Here is a 22,694-nt window from a genome sequence, read left to right as displayed (position 1 = left end):
AGGTTGATTGGGGCCACCTGTGCCCCAATCAACCTGAGTGGCTGCTGCTCCTCCACCCTGCCACAATATTATACATTTTTTTATACTAATTAAGGCATATGCCACTCGTGTATATATCTTAATCTTATCTCTGTTGGATGATGGTAATAAAGTCCTTACTTGATGATATCAGCTTGAGAAACCACAAAAGCAGTGCATTCCTTCATGCCACCTTTTCAAGGGAGAATCAATAGATCTTGATGACAGATAATTAATTGCTCTGTAAGGGTGAATAATTTTAATGGAAACAACTCGGGATAACAGCTGATTTTAGATGAAGCTGCTGACCACTTGGATTCACTTCTCACATACTTATCCTTCTTTTTTGTTTCATCTTGGGGTCATGCTCATTAGGTCTGCAGTTGAATGGCTAACGGATAACTTGAAGCTAAGCTTTAAATATATAGGCCCAATTGCACCAACTTTTTAAGGGTTATTGTTTAAGTCAGTGTTAAACTCCAACATTAACTAAAAACTTGTAAAATCTTAAGCCTCACTGTTATGTCAAGCCATACTGAGTCCGAAAGTTAAGGCTCAAAATCATACTGTATTTAATTTAAGGCCAAATCAGCTGTACCTGTGCTTATTGTAAACTGTGGTCATGTTGGTCACACTTGAAATGTCTCTGTGTGTGCTGTAGGGATGGGCGGTATGGACTAAAAAATGTATCACGATAATTTCTGGCATTTTTCCCAATAACGATAAAAATGACGATAAAAAAATACCAATTCAACTCCATCTTTTTAACTATAAATCTATCTCGCTCTCAGATCCGCCATGTTTGTTACACAAAAACCTCATCAACGGGAATTTATCCTTCTTTCTTTCTTTCTTTCTTTCTTTCTTTCTTTCTTTCTTTCTTTCTTTCTTTCTTTCTTTCTTTCTTTCTTTCTTTCTTTCTTTCTTTCTTTCTTTCTTTCTTTCTTTCTTTCTTTAAGGCTCATTTCCTTCCTTCCTTCTTTTTTCCCTTCCTTCTTTCTTTCCTCCTGCTCTCTCCTTACTTCTTCCCTTCCTCTTTTCTCCCTTCCTTCCTTCCTTCCTTCCTTCCTTCCTTCCTTCCTTCCTTCCTTCCTTCCTTCCTTCCTTCCTTCCTTCCTTCCTTCCTTCCTTCACGTATGTTGTGCGTGGATTTAACACAGAACCATAAATCAGCTTTACACACAAACGTCATCAACGGGAATTTATCCTTTTTTCTTTCTTTCTTTCTTTCTTTCTTTCTTTCTTTCTTTCTTGCTCATTTCCTTCCTTCCTTCCTTCCTTCACGTACGTTGTGCGTGGATTTAACACAGAACCATAAATCAGCTTTACACAAAAACGTCATCGACGGGAATTTATCGTTTTTACCGCAAGATGACAAATTCTTATCGTGGGGAATTTCTTTGACGGTTTATCGTGAACGGTAAAATATCACCCATTCCTAGTGTGCTGTATCCTTTTAAATTGCAACTAAGTTAGCCACATGCTAACTGAAGATGCAGTTAGGTTGTGGGGTCTTCTATTTTGGGCCTTTAGTTGGACACTTTCTGTTTGTTATTAACTATTGCAGAGAGGAGTTGTGTAATTCCACATTACTTTCCATTACTGTATTTCTTTCTGTATTATAACCAGTGAAAAGCTGGGGTTGTGATTCAGGCTGAGTGTGTTCTGCTTTTCTTTGGTAAAGCATGAAAATACTGTATAGTCTTAAAATGCCTTCAGGATTGATGACAACCATCAGTTTTTGAATGTATCTATGAGTTTTCCTGTATAGAATAAATCTCACTCTCATGACTTATGTACTTCTGCTATTGGTGCAAAGACTGTTTTTCAAATAACTGAAGTGAGATATAGATGAAGATATGACTCAGACTGTAAACTTCATTGACTGTTATTGCATATTCACTGTAAACATTCAGTCCAATTGATATCACACCAAACTAAGATCATGTAATGTGGAATGATGAGAACAGTTGCTTTAACATCAACATGTAAATGATTACCATGCAAAAAGCCCACATCCGTTTCTGATAGTTTGTTTGGATTTTCATATGGTACAATAAAACTAAAATAAAATAAAATAAAGATTAGTTTATACAATGAAAAATAGAGAGTCACTTTTATTCAAACAGATTCTTTAAGTGAAATCAGATTTGATAATTAGGCCATGCAGAAGACTCTTTTCTTTACTGAAGGAGTCACGTAGCCTGAAAGATATCACATTTCAAAGTAGTGATACTTTAACAAGGTACTTGATTAGTGGTAGCATTTAAATACTGGTTAGGGCATTTTTTGTTGTTATTTATTGGTTGATTTTATTATGTGTGAAGTAGAAGTTAAAAGAAGGTAAACTGTAGCCTTAAATGCATGCATATGCCAAACAGCAAAACTCATACTCTGGTACTCAAAAAAGCTGATAATTCCTAGAAACAGAGGTCATATTGTTTAAGTAAAACAGGGACCTGACCACTGCCCAGATGGCATCTGTTTTGGGAAACTTTTCTGCTTTTCTGCTGTTGTGACACATCTGTTTAATGGTTTGTTCTGTAACATTCTGAGATGGTTTTCATACTATCACAAACAGTAGTTTTCTAAAACACTTTAGGCTTGGTGTTTTTTTATTATCCACCAACCACACCTCCACCCAACCCACCCCCAAAAATAAAAAAAATGATTTTTAATTATTTTTTGCTTTACTTGCTAAACTCTACACAGTAACATAGCAGTCTCTGGTGAAAAAATATTTCAGACCAGTAAGTCTGGTAATCATGTCAAAGTAAAAGTCCTTAAGATTCTTATAATTGATGGGAACAATAACTCAATAGCCTGGTCGTTATCCAAGACTTCAGACAATTGGGTAAGTAATGCGTAAGTAAAGTAAGTAACAACAAGACCCTTTTCCCCCGACCAAGAGTGGGACATGAGGGTGGATCTTGACAGGCAGCTTCGGTTCCCCACTGAGATAACCACCACATCTCTCCGTCCTGACATCGTTGTGTGGTCCACCAAGGCAAGATCGGTGCACCTCATCGAGCTGACGGTACCACTGGAGGAGGGGATTGAGGCTGCCTTCGAACGCAAGAAAGCCAAGTACTCAGAGCTAACTGCTGAGTGCCGGGAGGCAGGCTGGAAGACCACCATCTACCCAGTGGAGATCGGATGCCGAGGCTTTGTGGGGCTGTCAACCACACGCCTCTGGAGGGATGCAGGAGCGACCGGGGTAAGCTAAAGAAGGCGATGAAAGAGCTGGCGGAGGAGGCTGAAAAAGGAATCGTTTGGCTCTGGCTGAGGAGGAAGGACAAGAGCTGGGGAAAGGTCCACTAACCCCAACAACAGACGCAGGGGGGAACACCTATCAGCTGCAGGGGGTGGCAGGGAGACGTCCCTGTCACTGCCCCGCCACCAGGAGACGTTCCAGGATTAAAGGGGCGAAACGTTGATGAAAGGTGGTTCCTGGCTGATGACCCTGCAGCTCACCCATGGGCACCGGAGGAGGTGCAACAGGCAGCAATGCCTAGCAGGAAATTCCATCTACCTGTACAGTTAACTGGTATGCAGGTGTTCTTTTATCGGTATTTACTTTGTTATTCAAAGGATCTGCACCTGCAACCCAACTTTGCATGTAAATCAAAAGTATGAATTATTACAACCTTGTCATGAAATAGAAAGGCATATAGTAATCTGGTACTTTGATGGCATTTTCTTCTGACGTGATATCAATTACATTCTAAGAATAGTTCTATTAAAATGAAAAACAACACAAAAGGCAAAAAGAGAGAAAGAAAACATGTATGAATCTGACAGCCTGAAGATAATTCCAACATCTGAGGTCCAAATAGATGAAAGGTCCAAAGGTCCATGAGGTCCATTTTGGATTATAAAGAAGAAAAATCAGACCTCAGTTTCTTAAGGATTCAGATAGTAAACCATCAACTTATGACATAAAGATGATATAGTAGCAGACAGAAAGCGCTTTACATAAAACATAAAACTTTATAATGCCCCTGTGGATGAGGTTCCCCCCCCCCCCCCCCCCCCCCCCCCCCCCACACACACACACACACACACACACACACACACACACAGACAGACAGACGCAAGCACACTACAGTTCACACAAGTATACGGCTGAGCCCTGAGGATCCAGGTGAGGACACGGTATTAGGAGTTTAAAAGTATAACGTAAAATCCTAAAAGTAGGTCTAGAAAGCAAGACATGCTAAAAACAAGAATAAGAACAACTTAAAACCATAACACCATAAGACCTCACATTCATTTTTGATCACCGCAATTTCTATTAGTGAACAAAAAAAAACATTTTTACATATACATATTTTTTATTTTATTTTTATCCCTGATTTTTTCCAATTTTTTTTCATCTTTTCACCAGAAAGTGTGGGGCTGCTCTGGCCGGACGTAGTGCGTGGAAGGATCACATTATTCCAGCCAGATCCTCCCCACCCCATCTGGCGCCCTGGCAGGGCATGTATAGCCCAGGACTGCGTGCATGTTTTTGTGAGGGTGGCTCACATTAGCTACCCAAGGGAACACAGGGAGAACATGCAAACTCCACACAGAAAGGCCCTTTCGCCAACCCCACCCAGGGTGTGGGCACTGAAGTCATGGGGGAACTAACACGCACTTCAGCGCCCACAGCGTCCCCGGCGGGAATCGACCTTCTTCCTGTGAGACGGCTGCACTACCTGCTGCGCCACCGCACCCCCTTGTAGTTTTGGAGTTGATAATGATTCCATTTTCTTTTTTGTCTTTTCCTTTCCCTCACTATAGGCTCTGCTCTGCGGCGTCGCTGGCTAGTGATCCAACTCCTGATGCAGGTGTGGTTGGCAGCAAATCCATCACTGAGTGAGCGCCAGTGCCCCAAGAGTTGTCGTTGTGATGGAAAAATTGTGTACTGTGAGTCAAGCGCCTTTCGTGATGTCCCCAAGAACCTTTCAGGAGGCTGCGAGGGCTTGTCTTTGCGGTACAACAGCCTTTCCAGTCTACGTTCAGGCCAGTTTGTAGGTCTCAACCACCTTATCTGGCTCTATTTGGACCATAATTACATTGCGTCTGTGGATGGAATGGCTTTTCAGGGGGTCCGCAGGCTCAAAGAGCTAATCCTGAGTTCCAACAAGATTACGTCTCTCCTCAACACCACATTCCACCCTGTCCCTAACTTGCGAAATCTGGACTTGTCTTATAATAAACTGCAAGCCTTGCAGCCTGGACAGTTTCAAGGTTTACGAAAACTTCTAAGTGTTCACATACGCTCAAATTCTCTAAAAATTATCCCATCACGTTTGTTCCAAGATTGCAGGAATCTCGAATTTCTAGACCTCGGATATAACCGCCTTCGCAGTATTACTCGGAATGCATTTTTAGGTCTTGTGAAACTCACCGAGCTGCATTTGGAGCATAATCAATTCTCAAAGATCAATTTCTCTCATTTCCCTCGCCTCTACAATCTGCGGGCTCTTTACCTGCAGTGGAATCGCATTCGCTCCATGAGCCAGGGCCTGACCTGGACATGGGCCTCCATCCAGAAACTGGATCTGTCTGGGAATGATTTGACAGAAGTAGATGCTGTGGTTTACCAATGCTTACCCAACCTGCAGACCCTCAACTTGGATTCCAACAAGCTAACTAATGTTTCTCAGGAGGTGGTAGAAGCTTGGATCTCTTTAACAATGATAAGTTTAGCTGGAAATGTATGGGACTGTGGTCCTTCTATATGTCCTCTGGTGGCATGGCTGAAAAACTTCAGAGGGGCAAAGGAGACCACCATGATCTGTGCCTCCCCCAAGAAATCCCAGGGTGAGAAGGTGATGGATGCTGTTGAAGCATTTGTGGTGTGTCAGTCAAGCCAAGTGACAACTCTTACAGTGAGTATTCTTCCAAACACATCCAGAATCCCTGTTCAGACAGAACAGCGACCAGCCATTCTGACAACACCAGCTAGCTCTGGAAAGAGAGCTGAGGGATCTCTAAAGGGTCCCACATCATCAGCAGTAACGCCACCTGTTGCAGCTCCCCCAGACTTGGAGCCTGTATCCTTCCATAAGATTGTGGCTGGAAGTGTTGCTCTTTTTCTATCTGTTGCAATGATCCTCTTGGTGATCTATGTGTCCTGGAAGCGCTATCCTAGCAGTGTCAAGCAGCTGCAGGAGCACTCAGCTGCAGCGCGTAAACGTCGCAAGAAACCTAGAGAGACGGAACGCACCTTAAACTCTCCCCTGCAGGAGTACTATGTGGACTACAAGCCGACCAATTCTGAGGCCATGGATGTGCTTGTCAATGGAACTGGATCATGCACCTATACAATCTCAGGCTCCCGGGAATGTGAGGTATGATTCACACCATCACTACTCATAAACAATACTCCGCCCAGAGTTATTAATTTCCAATGCTTTGATAGATAATAAGTCTGCTATCTGATTACCTGTGCAGCAGGTTAGGTAAACGTTATTATCTTTTGCTTATTACTGAGCAAAAGAGAGAAGCTTTAATAAACATAGCTTTGTGTGGAACAAGATATTATTTATTTTCAGATGGATGTTTGTTGATGTGCTTAAATCTTAATCTCTGCTGAGACGGATTACTGTCGTATTCTGTATAATCTTAATGTAATGCTATGTGGTCTGTGATAAGAAATTAATCCTTGTTCAGGTAGTTGCTTCTTCTTTTTTTTGCTTGCTTTTGCATATTGCACTCTTTGTGGTTTGTTTGTTTGTTTTGCTGCTATGCAGTTGATATGCAATTTTCTGTGGGAAAAATAGCTGAATGGTCAGAGAATTCAATTTTGGACTTAAGGTATGAATGTTGAAGTAACTTTTGTCCCTAAAAGAAGCTTCCTCTGGGTAAAGGACTTTGAACTTTTCTTGACATAAATATGGGTTGAGATAGTTGGAAATTATCATTGCTTCTTCACCGCATTGCCAAGTAACTTGTTTACTCACTGTCATAATTTATTAGTCCCAGAGAAACTACAATACATTGTTTCACTTACCATTGTTATACAGATTCACATATTTGGCAGGGCAACCCTTGGGAATCACAAACAGGAGCAGTTTTCCATAGTTCTGCCCTTTGAAATATTTCTTCAAAACACTATTTACACTTCATATCAGAATGGGAATACTAATCTCCTGTTTTTGCTTCTAGATGCTACTCTCCTATGTACCTGAAAGACTGTGTAACAGTTTTGATTAAACATTCTATTCTTCAGCAGAGAGCCCAGATTTTAAAGTACTAGTTTTGCAGAAATGTGTTTATAGTATTTTTTATATGACTGTCTGTGGAGGAGGGACTGTGGATGAGGTTTCTTCAATAGAGAGATAGAAGACTCAAGGAGTCAATTATTCACATGTTTTTCACAATTTGGCTTTGTGAGAGGAAGGTAACAGCAATTTGCCTTGCCCTGCCCATCAGAGATTTGACAAGTTCCTACAAATTAACACAGATTATATTGAGGTTAGAACATTTTGATGCATTACTCAAGTACTTGACTCTTAATGATATTCCTTTTTTTGTTTTTGATTTTTAGTTTTGATACCTTGTTTGGACCTTTGTGTAATCATTGACCTTGTTAGGTCCAGTAGTCTTTGTGAAGAACAAATCTTGCTTTTAATGACACAGAATGTCATGTCTGAGGTCAGATTATGGTTTGGGGCAGGGGGGGGGTTACATTTGACTGCATAACATGAGTGCAATGTCCAAATGAGGAAAGCTGCATGAACTTGACACATGAATAGTGCCTTCAATCCAGCATGCGGTGGTGTGTGGCATGATCCACATCACCCTGTCAGATAAAAGAAAACAGTATGATTGCAATGTGTTAAAATATACAATTAAAAGTGTGTAAAAAAAAATCTGTAAGGAGGTAATGTATACTTGAATTTCATACACTCCTACAGATGTTCATGTCCTTGTTACAGCCCCTTAAAGTTTAAATGATGGGCCGCTGGGTTCGCAAGGTCGAGTCCCGGCCTGCAGCCCTGCAGCTGCATGTTGTCCCCATTCTCTCTCTCTCTACCGCCTTCCTATCTACACCTTGAATAAAGGCCACAAGAGCTCTGAAAAAAGTATTTAAAAAAAAGTTTAAATGATGACAGATGTTCAGAGGAAATCATATAAAATATAAAATATGATATTTGCCGAAGTGATGAACTTTGAACTGGTCACCAACACAAGTACTAAGGGTCATTCATTCATAAAATAAAGACTGGGTTTTATATTGCAGGCAGCACGGTGGTCCAGTGGTTCGCAATGTTGCCTCACTGCAAAAGGTTCCGGGTTCTTTTTGTGAGGAGTTTGCATGTTCCCCTCATGCTTGCGTGTTTTTTTTTCCTGGTAGTCCAGCTTCCTCCTACAGTTGAAAAACATGTTATATTGGTTGATTGGTTTTAAATTGCCCTTTGGTGTGAGTGTGTATGGTTGGTTGTCTATATATGTGGCCCTGCAATAGACTGTTTTTATGCAAAAAATAAGATTAGCCTGAGCCACAGACTTCCACATTTGTGTCTGAAAATGTAAAGCTGTATGTTATCAGTGTTAATTAGAAAATTGCTGGTATCAGCAATGTGGGGCAAATAATGGAACATTATTGCAGATAGGATAAGGAGGAATTAACAACACTTAGGAGAAGGTAATGCAGTCACAGTGGATGAAGACAAATAAAAAAAAACAATGGTTCCCATCGAATCTGTCACATAGATAAAATGGCTTTTCATTTTATTTTCAACATTTACCTGTGTCAATTAGGTTGACTATTATCACACTCATATGCAAGAGCAAGGCTATGCAAGAGATATATGATTTCTGTAAGAAGGAACATTTCACAGGCAACGTGAGAAGCCGGATCTGTATCTGTGTAAGCAAGCCAGTCAATTTACCAGTGAAATTATAGCCTCTATTGTGAGCCTTTTATCTTGTCTTGACTTCACATGGCAATTTAGCTGACTCTTTTTATCCTGTGAGTTAAATAAAGTAAGACTTATCCTGTACTTATAAAAACAAGGGCCAAATTAACCTCATAGATCCAGCAGAGTGTAACAAGAAAAACTCATCCTGGGAATTTTTCTGCCTCATCAGATAGCAAGGGCTTGAAGGAGTTGCCCATAGATAATTAAAAGAGACAACATGTATAACATGGACACAATAATTGAGGGTGATATAGGACAAGTGGAGGGTGATAAGTAGGGATGCCCCGATACCGATACCGATACTGGTATCGGTATCGGGGCCGGCACTGCTCTCATATACTCGTACTCACAAAAATTCTCCGATACCACGCACCGATACTTCATTGTTGTTGTAGTTACTGGTTAGCGCCGCTAGGGGTGATGTTGAGCCGCCCCCAGGCTGCACACTCACTCGGGAAGCTGCTGCTCAGCCAGCTGTTCCGTGTTTCAGCTTGTTCTATCTTCCTTAATTATACAAACTGGATGGTTGAGTATTACCCTCACTCACAGGGAGAGAATAGAGTGACATTGATATTTGAAGTGAAACAGCCATATCAGACAAATGAAATCCTATTTGAGGTAGACCATCAGAAGATATAGGATAGGCTCCTAGTTGTGCACTTTACGGTTGGTGTATTGCAACATTGCCTATTTTACATTAGAACCTCTTACACCATAGTGATTGGCTGTGCATCGGTGCTTTACAATGCCACAATGTCCATGACTCTTAAATTGATTTTGCACCTTAAAGATAAAAAACCCTATACAACTAACCGGTTTATCTTGCGTACTGTATCCCATATTGTAATAGGCCACTAGAGTAAAACCTAGAAGTCAGTCACAGCGGTCACGTAACTTCCAGTCATGTTGCACCATTACATGTTTTCAAAGTGGCGTATTGTGTATAAACGACAACTGCTACAGTAGTATGAAGAACGTACTGTAATGTATGGAAAAAGAATGCCGTTTTGAAAGATGCCTTCCCGTACTTGCTTCCAGTTTGTACATCATCTTGTAGCAGCTCTTCTTTATTAGTGCTTTGCAGTTTAATTATTGGGGTGAATAAATATCCTAAATATATATCCTAAACTCAATCACGTAATCGGAAAGAATGAATTGTCTTGGAGATTATGTTGTGTGTGTGTGTGTGTGTGTGCGTGTGCGTGTGCGTGTGCGTGTGCGTGTGCGTGTGCGTGTGCGTGTGCGTGTGCGTGTGCGTGTGCGCGTGCGCGTGCGCGTGCGCGTGCGCGTGCGCGTGTGCGTGTGCGCGTGCGCGTGTGCGTGTGTGTGCGGAGGGTTATTATTTGATATTAGTTGATACATCTGAACTTCATTTCTAGACTCTAGTTGTCTTTCCTTGGTAGCAGAGACGGTAAGATAAGTGTATGACTCACCGGAAGGTCCACAGGCCAGGAATCAAACCAGGGCTGCAACGGAATTTTCCTGGCACCCAGTGATGCAGCGCCTCCATCCACTGAATTCTGAGTACTCTGCAATCTATAAATTTGCTAAATATATCTTTAGTGGATTATTTTTGTCAAAAAGTACAATATTAAATATCCTAAGAGTAAAAAACATTGTGCAAGTTAGCATCACAAGTATGATTCAAGCTGCCTTTCATTCTTATCTTGTTGCTCTTTTTTTTATCTTTTGATACGCTTGATCCCTCCTTATATGCATCTCATCCTAAAGCAGTGTACAGAGGAGACAGGTACCATCACTCAGCAGTAAACAAAGTCCCGAGTTCATCTCAGAATGTGCGCTGATCGTGTTTCTTTGTGTTGTTGCTTCGCATAGACATAAATCACCTGGCAGAACTTGCTGCACTCTGCCCACCTCCCAGTTCCACTTCCTCCCCTCCAGTTTTACGACATATATGCTCATGTTATTTCATCTCTGAGGAGGAATTGCTCATTTCTGCTCTTGCCACTGACCATTTCTTTAATTTGCGTTTTGTGCCTCAATATATGGCAACCTATTCAGGTGATTGTCTTGATCATCTCCCGGTCAACTTAAGATGAACAGGGCTTGGGCAGCCTTTCAAGTTAGTTGCCTAAAGATGGTGCAATCCTCTCTTCCCCATGTCACTTTAACCAGCCCACAGAGGTAGCTTTATTTCACCTGTTCACTTTGTTTTTTCTTCCCCCTTTTCTTTTCCCTTTTTAAAATATCAATGTGACTAGAACAGTCATCACACTTTTGGCACGTAAATACTTTTCCTCAGACCTGATCTGTACCTCGTGGCAGTCTAAATCTAGGAAATATATACAGTCATCACTTTTTGAATTGCACGCTAAAAAGTTTTTTGTTTTTAAACTTGGGATGTATTTTTTGCTGCCACTTGGAATTTAAGCTTTCCATTTCATAACTTCTTTTTAAACGCCTTTATACACAGGAGGACTGCTGCGTGCACCAGAGTAATTTAGCATATATCAATAGAAAATGTGTGGAAGGACAAACAAATCCTGACCTGCACTTAAAGCGGCAGAAAGTATAATTTCCCATGTTAAAATATTTGTATGCATTTTTCTTGTAAGGCATATGTAATTACTCTTTAGGGAGCTCTGTCTAATTCCTATGATCTCCCATATAGAAGATAAAATCTGTGAAAATCAGCCAAGGGAACGTTGCTGGTCTTCAACTTTATAGGGTTTTGAGGAACCGTTCCACATATCTACATTAATTACACTTTTCTCAGACAATGAAAGAAGAAAAAAAAGGGAGAGCAACTGAGCAGAATGCTAAATATGTGTTCTTCCACGCATAGCAGCGTTGCTGCAACGCTTGACGGTGGGTGTTTCTGATGTGCTTTTGTCATACCTCTGAACAGCCAATGATATTTTGTTCTGCTTGTTATTCAAGTATCATTTAATTGGCTTGAACTAGTGTACTCTTAATTTGATTAGCTGATGTTTACCTCAAAGCCAGAAAAGTGAAATGTTATCAATTTATGCTGGGAGTAACACTTCCTCTGCAATGCAGGATACCCACAATTCATTGTAGGAATTAAAGTCACCCTGGTCAAAGTCAATGGATATCAATGCTATTGATGCTCCAAAAGCATATATGTAGGCTAAGCAATAAATCATAGACAGTGGTCTAAAGTCAGCATTTTTCTTTTTTGTTCTATTCAAAAGTCATTTTTTGGGGTGCTGTTTATTCATTACCTTTATTTTTATGCATTATCTTTTTATTCAGGTTATTTGCCTGGTTACTTATATGTAACATGCTGGATTAAGCCATGTTCAGTTTACTTAAAGGGGACATATTATGGCATTTAATGTATATTTTAAACAGGCCTTGAATGTCTTAAAAACAATCTAAAGCTTGTTTTTTCTACATAAATCAGAAATCCAGCCTGTGGGCCCTGTCACTAGTTTTACCGCTTCTAACCCCTTTTTCTGCGCCTCATTTTTAGGGAAGGGGGGGGTATGATAATGAGGCTCTGTGCTGATTGGCTCCCTGAATGACGTGTAGCAGGAGAGGAGAATAAACCTCGCTCCGCCAGAGCAGCCCGAGCCTGTAAATTATCACAACACTGAATTTTCACAAATGGCAACTTTATTGTTAAAAAAATAAAATATGAATTGTATATATATAACATTTATGCACTATTTCAGCCGGATCTGCACGGCGGATGCTGAACGCTGGCCCCGGAGCCACGCCGGGCGCCCGGCGTGGCTCCGGGGCGCATCGCCCGTTACCGGTGATCAAACCGACAGATTTGGCTGAAAATCTCGGAGGGTGAAGCTGATCCAGCCTGGGACGTACCCCAGAAATCCCTGCTCCCAAAGCGGCTGGGAACCTGGACAATTTAGTCAGACGGAACGCGCTTTGGGAACCAGGAAGTAGGCTGGAGCAGCGCGCATCACCGCGGCTTTAACCAGGGAATCTGACCGGTTCCGACCGGCCGGGACCGCAGGAACCCGCCTGGACTGGTAGCAGGGACTCCCGGGGACCGACCAGCGGAATTTCAGCCGGATCTGCCCGGCGGATGCTGCGCGCTGGCGCCGCAACCCCACGGCGGGCGCACAGATCGCCTCCGGAGCGCATCCGCGGCGCATCGCCCGTTACCGGTGATCAAACCGACAGATTTGGCTGAAAATCTCGGAGGGTGAAGCTGGTCCGACCTGGGACAGACCCCCAAGGACCCAGCTCCCAAACCACCCGGGAACCTGGATGATTTAACCCGGATCCGCTCCGCCGCGGCGCCGCGTTGGACTGGCTGAAGGAAGCACCGCTCCAGCCTGTGTAGAGAGCTGGTTGTGGGCGTGGTTTCAGCAGCGGAGGCTGAACCTATGGAAGTCTGCTCCCGTCGTGACGTCACGACGGGAGCAGATTTTAATCGGCTCAAAAAAAAACACGTGACACTGGGGGACTCTGTCCGGCGGGGGTCAGAGAGCTTGCAGAAATTCATGGTATTTTGTCTCCCCTGTGCTGGCAGGGTGAGGGGAGACCACTTTATATATGTTAAAACAAGAAAAAACTTGTTTTTCATAATAGGTCCCCTTTAAAGACTATGACAAACAACACGTTCATAAGAAAACCTCAAAACACTTTCCTTCTTTATCTATTACTCTGTCCCGGTGTTGTCAGTGGCCTTGTTGTCGAATTTTGAATTGGAGAAAAAGTCAAAACAAACTCTGGGAGGTTAGCCAAGGGCAAGAAAGCCATCTGTAATTCAGTAGGGAAGCTAAACTTCTCCGTGCTCGTGTCCTCAGCCTACAATTAGCCACGTGGGACTCCTCAGACCTTCACAGTGCATGAGAGAACACCTCTCTGATCCCACTAATCCTGACTGTTTCACACCCTGGTTCCATGCTGCTGCTTTCTGCTCTGCTGTTTGATCCATGGTTAATGAGGGTGTTAGATCACCAATACAGCAATCACATTACCTGGAAAAGAGGCAAGACTTTTCTTTTCCTCATAGTTTTCTGCAAAGAAACCCAACTATATCGTTACAGCTTAGCCTGCTCAGGCACACTTTCCCTGTCATGTTTTCCTCCTCTGTTGATTCTCATTTCAAAATCTTTTACAATCTGAATCTCGTGTACCTGCTTTCTACCCTCTTTCTCAGGATTTATTATTTTCCCCCTTTTCTGGGCTATTTCAGTTTTAAAGCCATTCCTCTAAGCTGTGCTCATTTGTTATACATTGCTCTCTTGTCTGCATTATTACCTCACTCTAGCTTCACTATCCCTTGATGAAGTGCTTCTTCTCTACACAACTACTTCTGTTGAGTTCGCGTGCCGATGAGGAATGTAGTATGACATAATGGGCCTGTTGTTAGGGGATGAACTGAGGGAGAACAAATGCTAAAGTAGGGCTGGGCGATATGGCCTTTTATTAATATCTCAATATTTTTAGGCCATGTCACGATACACGATATATATCTCGATATTTTGCCTTAGCCTTGAATTAACACTTTGATGCATACAATCACACCAGTATGATGATTCTATATGTCTACATTAAAGCATTCTTGTTCATACTGTATTAATATATGCTCATGTTAAACTTTCATGCAAAAAGGGGGAATAAGTCAAATTTACCAAAACTGTATTTATTAAACAGTTACTAAGCAGTGAGTGGCACAAACATAAAAAGTGTAATTTCAAAATAGAAAGTGCACGTTGCATCTTTCTGACTCCCCGTCTGAAGAACATCTGCTAAGAACATGTTCTGGTCCTGGTTTTACCTGGTTTTACCAGGTTTTACCTGGATGAGCTGCTCTGAGCAGCAGGGGTCCCTTAGAGCACCTTTATATTAAATTGTAGGTGCAGGGACTGCAATGTTTCATCCTCTCCTCCTTTACTTTGCATCACTTTCACTTATTGTTAGAAATATGACGCCATGTCGTCTTGTTTGACTTAGTTTCGATGATAGTGATTGATTTCATGTGGCCACATTTAAGCAACACTAGGTGACGTTTCTCAGCTCTGAAAGAGAAAAGCCTGAATTATGGTTCCGCATTAAATCAACACAGAACCTACGGCGTAGGGTACGGGTCGACGCGCATTTACGCCGTATGCTCTGCGTTAGTGTAACGCGGGACCATAAATCAGCCTAAAGGCTCGGCTGCGCGTGTCGCGCTGAGCGGCTCCTCAGAACCGTTTGCGTCGTGCGAGGAGAAAACATCCCTTCCCGTCTTTACTAAGCCGGTTAGCTTTGAAAAGAGTCCGCCGCGCGTAGCAACCGCGCGGATGAGCTCACGGCGCAAACAGGCCGAGTTTGGGAAAGTTAAGTTAAAGTTAAACGGCGGTCTCGGACAGCAGCACCGACACCAGCAGCTGGTCGGGGGCCAATGATAATGCACACACGACAGCACGTGACTGACGTGATGTGTAACAGGGTGCGCTTGTTTTATGTCTCAGAGAAGGAGAGACGAGACGAGAGAGCGAGAAAAGCCTGTAATTTAATGCCCGCGGCTAAAAGCAAAATGCGTGAAAATTTATACTCGAATATGCGCGATAGAGTCATTTTGTACATCGCACAGAGTAGAAGCCGAGATACATCGGCTATCCTCGATATATCGCCCAGCCCTATGCTAAAGCGAAAAATCATATTTGAGCCACACCTCATAGTAGCCTGTGTTTGGCTGTCTCCTCATTTTACCCACATACATTTACTGTAAATAGGTGAAAATTATGGCACTTTTCCACTAATACCTACTCAGCCCGGCTCGGCTCGCCTCCACTCGGTTTGGCTCTGTCCCACTAGGGGTCCAACGTGCCGAGTAGATACTTTTTCTGTAACTGTTCTGCCGAGGTTCTAAGCCGCTGAGTCGGCTGTATCTGACGTCATCACTCGACAGGCCACTGATTGGTCGGGGGGTTGGAGTCAGACGTCTGAGTCAGGATGTGGAAATCAGTGAAAGAGACTCTGACGGATTCTTGTTCATTTTATTCAACAGGCAATGGCAGCACGAAAGTCTGTTTGGTGATCCAACTCTGAGGTGCAGATGTTCATAAACCTGGTGCTGAGGAGAGAATTAAAAAGGGATCTAGACGGGCGATAAGGAACGACCAGATCTACCAGGAGCTCTGTCACTTCATAGCTGCTCGCGGCTCCAGCTGACTTTTCAGCAGCGCCGAGACAAACAAACTAAAAAAATTAAAAAGCGTTGCTTTTCTTTTTTACTTGATATCTAAAACAAGCCACAGACCCAGCAGCACATCTATCATCTCCTCCAGGTTCTACATCTTTAGTGTTGCTGTCTTCTTCGTTTAGATCACACAATCAAATACGTCACAGCAGCTTCACTCCAACTTCCTCCTACTTCTGCTCCAGGTGCTGAATTATTATAGAAAAGAAACTAGGCCAACTTGAGTCGAGCTGAGCTGAGATGAGTAAAGCCGAGTAGGTACTAGTGGAAAAGTTCCATTAGAGAAGAAAAGCTCTTTCAGCTCGAGAATAGCAAATCTTTCCAACTAATAAAATGCTGAAACATTTATAGCAACTGGTAATCACCCTAAATGAGAAAATTTGTATGAACAATGCAAGGTCATAACACATTTTTAATCATTATATGAACTTTGTTTAAAACGTGAGTACTGTAAACCCTATTTCCTTTAAAGCTCTCTGAACAAACCCAATCATTGCTTTTAACCCTATTAAGTAGTATGAATTACATTTCATACACAAGACTTCTACATCATCAAGATAAGGCACACGCTACACTGCATAAAATAACACACTTGCTAAGTACACACTAGTGGATTATTACTGTCATCCAGAAAATTGATATCCCTTTTTTTTTGGCAAATCATGACTTACCTTGCTATAGATTTGGCTCATTAAGTTCAAATAAAAAATGTGATACGAGTAAATTAGTTTTTTCAATGTATTGTATGTGCAGTGGACTGAGGCATCAATTATGTTGTTGATGCTAGAAATTAAATACACAGTATTATTGGGAAATTAACATTGTGGCACATTGTGCATACTTGCAGGTTCACACTCGTGAGCATAGACTAAATAAAGTAGATACGCTCAGCCAGAGTGATATCCCATACGTGCATTTTACATTTTTATTTCTCAACTCAGTATTTTAGCTGCTGCTAGCTTGGGTCTTTTGAAACTGAAAGTTAGGAGCAAAGAGCAGCTCTGGGAGAGAACTACTGGAACTTTGATGTCTAAAGGCTCTAATTTGGCCTAAAGGGTGTGTTTTTTAATTTTTTTCATCCATTTTTCATCTACTTTTTTCATAAACTGGTTCATAGTGCATTCATTCATAGACATTCATAGACATTCATACATAGTTTTCTATACCCACCATGATTCACAAGTAAAATATGTTTCAGAAATTAAGAAATATGACTATTAAGAAACCTTTTATTAACGTAACCAATCAATTGAAGAAAGTGGAGTCCTTTTGCTAAGTCTGACTGTATGATAAAATTGACATCAGCTGTCTCGCTACGTCCTTCAATGTTCCACATCCCATAACATGATCATGTAAACACGCAATGTCATCTCAACACTGCACAAGCTTCAGACATATCCTGTACAAAATGCAACACAACAGCTGCTTCTATGTTGCTTTTACTGATACACCCTCACTTATCTACATTGGTCTCAGTTGCTCATGGTTGGGGTTAGGCGGTACCAGTTCATGTCTTATAACAAAAAATGCAAAATGCACGATTAAGGTGAAGATAATATACATAATTGGCACTTAAACACTTCCCTATACACGGCCTCATCTCTGATCAGCGTGACTAGCATCAGCCGAGGAGCCATCCCGCCATCTGCCCTGGTGAAAGCCCACTCGTCCACCCGCGTTACAACGGAGTGACCTGCAAACGTTCCAACACTTCGACGAGTGGAACGGTGACCTGTCCACAACGAGACGACGTGCCCAGGTTACGACGACCAGGAAAAGGGGGACAGCCCGGCTGCCGGCGACGCTGCTGACAGAGAGACAGAGAGAGAGGGAAAGGGAGCCGCTCACAGCCAAATCACCAGTGGGAGCATAAAATTCTCCAGTCTGTGGATTGTGACCAGAACCACGAGTTCCACGACCACCAGAACGCCGTCAACAACCTCCAGGACATCTCAAAGTAAGAGGCTTGTGTCTCTTAGTTTAAAGCGATTAGCATTGAGTGTGTTTGCTGTTGTTTTGTTTTGCTTATTACTGTGTAATGCGCCAATGGTCTCTCAAGCGGGCCCTTGTGTTATTCAAGGGCGAAACTTTAGTTTCAGAGGTGGGGGGGGGGCACAAGTAGGAACGGTAAATTTGTGCGTGTAGCTGTAGCGTGGATGTGCAGTGTGGCTTTGTAAGACTATGTGTGTGTGAATGCCAACAATCAAACAATTTTTATATGGATTTACTTTTTTAGACACTTTTTAACTTTTTTTTCCTGATATATGTATTTATTATTTTCGTTTAGTGCTATACAATGATAAAAAAGAGTCTTGAATCTTGTGACCTCTTTCTCAGTGGGCATGCTTTATTTTTGACACAACATAACATGCCACATAACAAATCAGCTCTTACCTTAAGACAGTATACAAGCTTTACAGGCTTACTTACTTACAGGCCTCTGGAGAAACTGAGTTCTTGGCCAGGCTTGATTTTTCATTTTCAAAAGCTTGGTCACACAAAAAACACAAGGATTCCACTGACTCCTTGTTTATAATGGAGCCAAGGAAATTCACAGTACCACTTCTCTTGATCTTTGTTGCTGAGATGCTGTTCTACAATCACTTTTGGGCTAACATGGTTGGGTTCCTGCCTGCCTGCCTGCACTTCTTCACTTGCGCCTGTCTCCACATATTTCTCCTATGAAATATGAAAATAGATCATGTTCCTTTCCTTATAAACAAACCAAAATCACCTAACCATTTACAACATATTAAGTTGAGTAATATTTGGCTACTCATCTCTGCACAGCCTACCTGCAACACAGCAGTGCTGCTGCTTTTTTGTCCCGCTGCAAAAATGGATTTTAAACTGAGCTGCCGGCTCCTCTTCATTTCTGCTGCTGCGCTGCGTCCTGGCTGTCTGTCTGTGAAGGCTGATTTATGGTTCTGCGTTAAATCTACGCAGAACCTATGCCGTAGGGTTACGCGGCGACACGCACTGTACGGTGCGCATCGCCGTGTACCTTACGCCGTAGGCTGTGCGTCGATTTAACGCAGAACCATAAATCAGCCTTGAGCAGCACTGAGGGGAGGAGGGGGAGCGGGGCTGCTGGGCCGTTTTCGCATCACCTTCGCACAGAGTGTCTTGATGATTTGCAATTACAGGCTGAGCCTACCGATAGTTTTTAAACTGTAAAAAGTGGGGGGGACAAAAACATGATTTTGAAAAGTGGAGGGGACATTGCGCCCTTGGTGTTATTACAATGTTACGGGCCCGGTTAGGTTTAGGGTTATGGTTAGGGTTAGGATTAGTAAGTGGACCCATATAACATGTCCCCTCATTACCGAAGCGGTTCGTGCTCCTGTTTCCCTGTCAAAAGCTTAGAATGAGTGTTGTGGATTTCGCTCCACATACTGGGTCCTGAGTGGGAAACAGCAGAACAACAAAGTAAACGATAAAGATTTCCTCTCCTTGTTACTAACCCACACGGACAAATTAGTATCCCCGCCATCAGGCCTCCAATACAGTCAGTTACAAAAGGAAACCTTCCCCCGTGGTTTTGAAAAACGTGCGTCCGCTATCTCTCTTTGAGGTGTTACAGGACGTGACGTGATTCCACATTTTGTTTTTGGGTTGACGTTACGTGATGTTGTCCTGACACACACACACACACACACACACACACACACACACACACACACACACACACACACACACACACACACACATTCACACATAGATGATCTGAAGTTTGTGTTTAATGTTTAGTTAGTTGTTGTTTATGTGTAGTTTAGCCATCTGAATTTTGTCACAAGTGTTGTTTCATTATCTTTTAACACTTGTGTGAATAAATTCTGATTAGTTTGAATGAGATAAGTTGTTGTGTTTATTTTATCCATATTTGTCACAGCTACTGGTTGCAAAGGTCTGTGCTCGGACTCCATCCTTCACTGTTATTCTGTAACGCCACCCCTGGCAACAGGCTGACACATATGGAATAACAGCTACTTTGAGACTGATTTTGCTGTTTAGTTATTATTTCTTGATAAGTCAGGTGGTTCCCCGTTTTGATTGATTCATTTTGATAAGTAATCTTCTAATAACTGAACCAGTACCCCAGTGTGTCCAAGGAAACTTAAGATGAGTCAGTCATTGTCCTGGATCAAAGGACATTGTTACCGGCACCAGTGCCTCTCTGCAGTCCTAAACTGCTATGAAATAATGAAATAAAAAGCAACAAAACCACCCATGTGATAGGCACAGACCTGGCACTTACACTCACTTTTATTTAAATCTAAGGACCACTAACAATTTAATGAAGCACTTCTCTTGAATCTTGCAGACTTTCCTTTCATGAAAAAAAGAGATGTCATTTAACATGCAATAAGTCAGGCATAGCTGGCCCATCATCTTTGCCTAATGCTGCTGTCAGATGGAAATATTTGGGCTTTTCACAGTCCATTTTGCATTTCCTGTAAAAAGTTTGGTTGGGTTTAATGTCAAAAATTGTACTTGAAATTTATGACAACATTTTTCCAGGGACTTAACACTCACTGGAAAAGTGATCTTCTAGCAATGTAGCTTGTCTTAATTAACTAAATTGTGTAATTATAATGTATAATCCCCCAAAAAATAATAAATAAATGAAATAACATAACTGTTCTTGTTCTTGTGCATGATCCTGAGAGCCATGTTAAGTGGCAGTACAGTTCATTTTTCCACTCTAATGATTAGGGCTCCTCTCTGCACTCAGAGGTGTACACACAAGGCTTGATTGACAGTTCCCTGAACCTTCTGTTTGTTTTATCTGTACTCCCTAGGATCTGAAAATGTACATCTCCTGGCATACTGCCCTCATACACAAGATCACACTCCTCCCATTCCTTGATTTTGCTCACTGAAAATGAATAGGCAGCATAGGCTCAGTAATGAATAAAACAAAGCAATAAACAGAGCAATATTAGAATGATAAACTGTTACAGTGCAGTCATAATTTCATTTACTCCAGGCAAACGTGCACGTTTGTAGTAGTATTTGTTCTAGCAGAATTTAAGTCGGACTGTCCCACATATCCAAAAGGCATAAATGACAGATTGGCGCTTCAAGTTGAAGACAGGTAGGCAGCTGTACTCCTGGAAGGTGAAGCACGTTCAAGATGAAGGAGCAGTCGACAGGCACACAGGAGAGGAAGTTAGTAAGCCTAAGAAAGCAGGCAGTCTTGAACACTTTTCTGCTAGATTGGAGATATATATATATATATATATATATATATATATATATATATATATATATATATATATATATATATATATATATATATATATATATATATATATATATATATATATATATTTCAAGCAGAGATGTTATGTTGGAAGAGATGCATCAATTTACTTTTGGTTTATACCTGTGGATAAGCCATACGTAGTATTATGTAGTTCTGCCTAATCAAAGAGACAGGCTCTAGCAGAGACATAGCAGAGCATTGCCCTCAGGAGATTGAACTGGTGGGAAGTTGAGAGAGTTAATAGTTAGATTTTTCAAAATAAAACACCATTAGCAGTCTCCAACTCATATATTGGCATTACGTTCACCTGTGGAGGCTGTGATACAGAGGATCAGAGGGCCCCAGATGGGATTTTAATGTCTGGGAAGTAAAGAGAAAAGCTCTAGTTTTAGAAGACAAATGTTGTCCCATTTTAGTCTGACACAGGACTCTAGCTGTCTTGGCCTGTCCTGGGCTTTCGTTGCTGGATTTTTTGGATGAGTGAAATGGTTTTTACTGTATTGGTGAAAGATCTATACTGCAGGCCAGCAAGTACAGCGCCCAGACTCTTTTCCTGAGAAACCTCACTGTTGTGATGGAAGCAGTATGCTGTTTAGCATTGTCATTGTCAAATGCATTGTATTCCCTGAAAGAGACGTTGCCCTGTAGATAGACTGGATTTGTTGCTCTAAAACCTCTATGCACTTTTAAGCATTGGTGGTGTGTTTCCAGGTGTGTCAGCCACCCACAACATATGCACTAATGCAACCCCATATCTGATAGCAGGCTGAATGCTCCCTCTCCTCTGTAGTCTGCTGGACACAGCATCCATGGTTTTCAAACAGAAATTCCAATTTTGATTCATCTGAACTAAGAACAGTTTTCCCTTTTTCCTTAGCCATTTTAAAGGAGCTTTGACCCGGAGAAGACAGCGGTGTTTCTGGATCATGTTCACAGATGGGTTCTTCTTTGCATGATAGAGCCGTAAGCTGCGTTTGTAGATTGCAGTGTGAATTGAGTTCAAAGACAGCAATCTCTCAAAATGTTCCTGAGCCCATGCAGTGATGTCCAGCAGAGAATCTTGCCCATTTTTAATGCAGTGCCCCCTGAGGGCCGAGAAGATCACAAGCATGCAGTTTTGACCTTTGGTCTTATCATCTGCGCCCAGAGATTCTTCATGATTCTCTGAGTCCTTTGATGACATTATACACTGCAGACGTGGAGATGCTGCTCCAGTTGTCATTGCTTTGTGCTTTGTGTTATTTCCCAGCCTTTTGTTGTCCCCGATCCCTGAATATTTTCCCTGAAATGGCGAAAGGTTTCAGTTTCAACATTTAATATGATTATGTTCTGTAGGGAATGAAAT

At 41.9% G+C, this 22,694-nt stretch overlaps 1 protein-coding gene across 1 annotated transcript in view; it reads left to right on the top strand.

Moving 5' to 3' along the window:
* LOC133455399 (leucine-rich repeat transmembrane neuronal protein 4) overlaps nt 1-22,694 on the top strand; it is a 161,485-nt gene that overhangs the window by 12,502 nt on the left and 126,289 nt on the right. Inside the window, exon 2 of the mRNA XM_061734417.1 lies at nt 4,804-6,359. Within this exon, the coding sequence (XP_061590401.1) occupies nt 4,804-6,359 (1,556 nt within the window). The remainder of the gene's footprint in view (nt 1-4,803; nt 6,360-22,694) is intronic.

This window comes from Cololabis saira, chromosome 11, assembly GCF_033807715.1.
Source record: "Cololabis saira isolate AMF1-May2022 chromosome 11, fColSai1.1, whole genome shotgun sequence".
Classification (NCBI taxonomy): Eukaryota; Metazoa; Chordata; class Actinopteri; order Beloniformes; family Belonidae; genus Cololabis; species Cololabis saira.
This window is presented reverse-complemented; position numbering and strand designations above follow the sequence as displayed.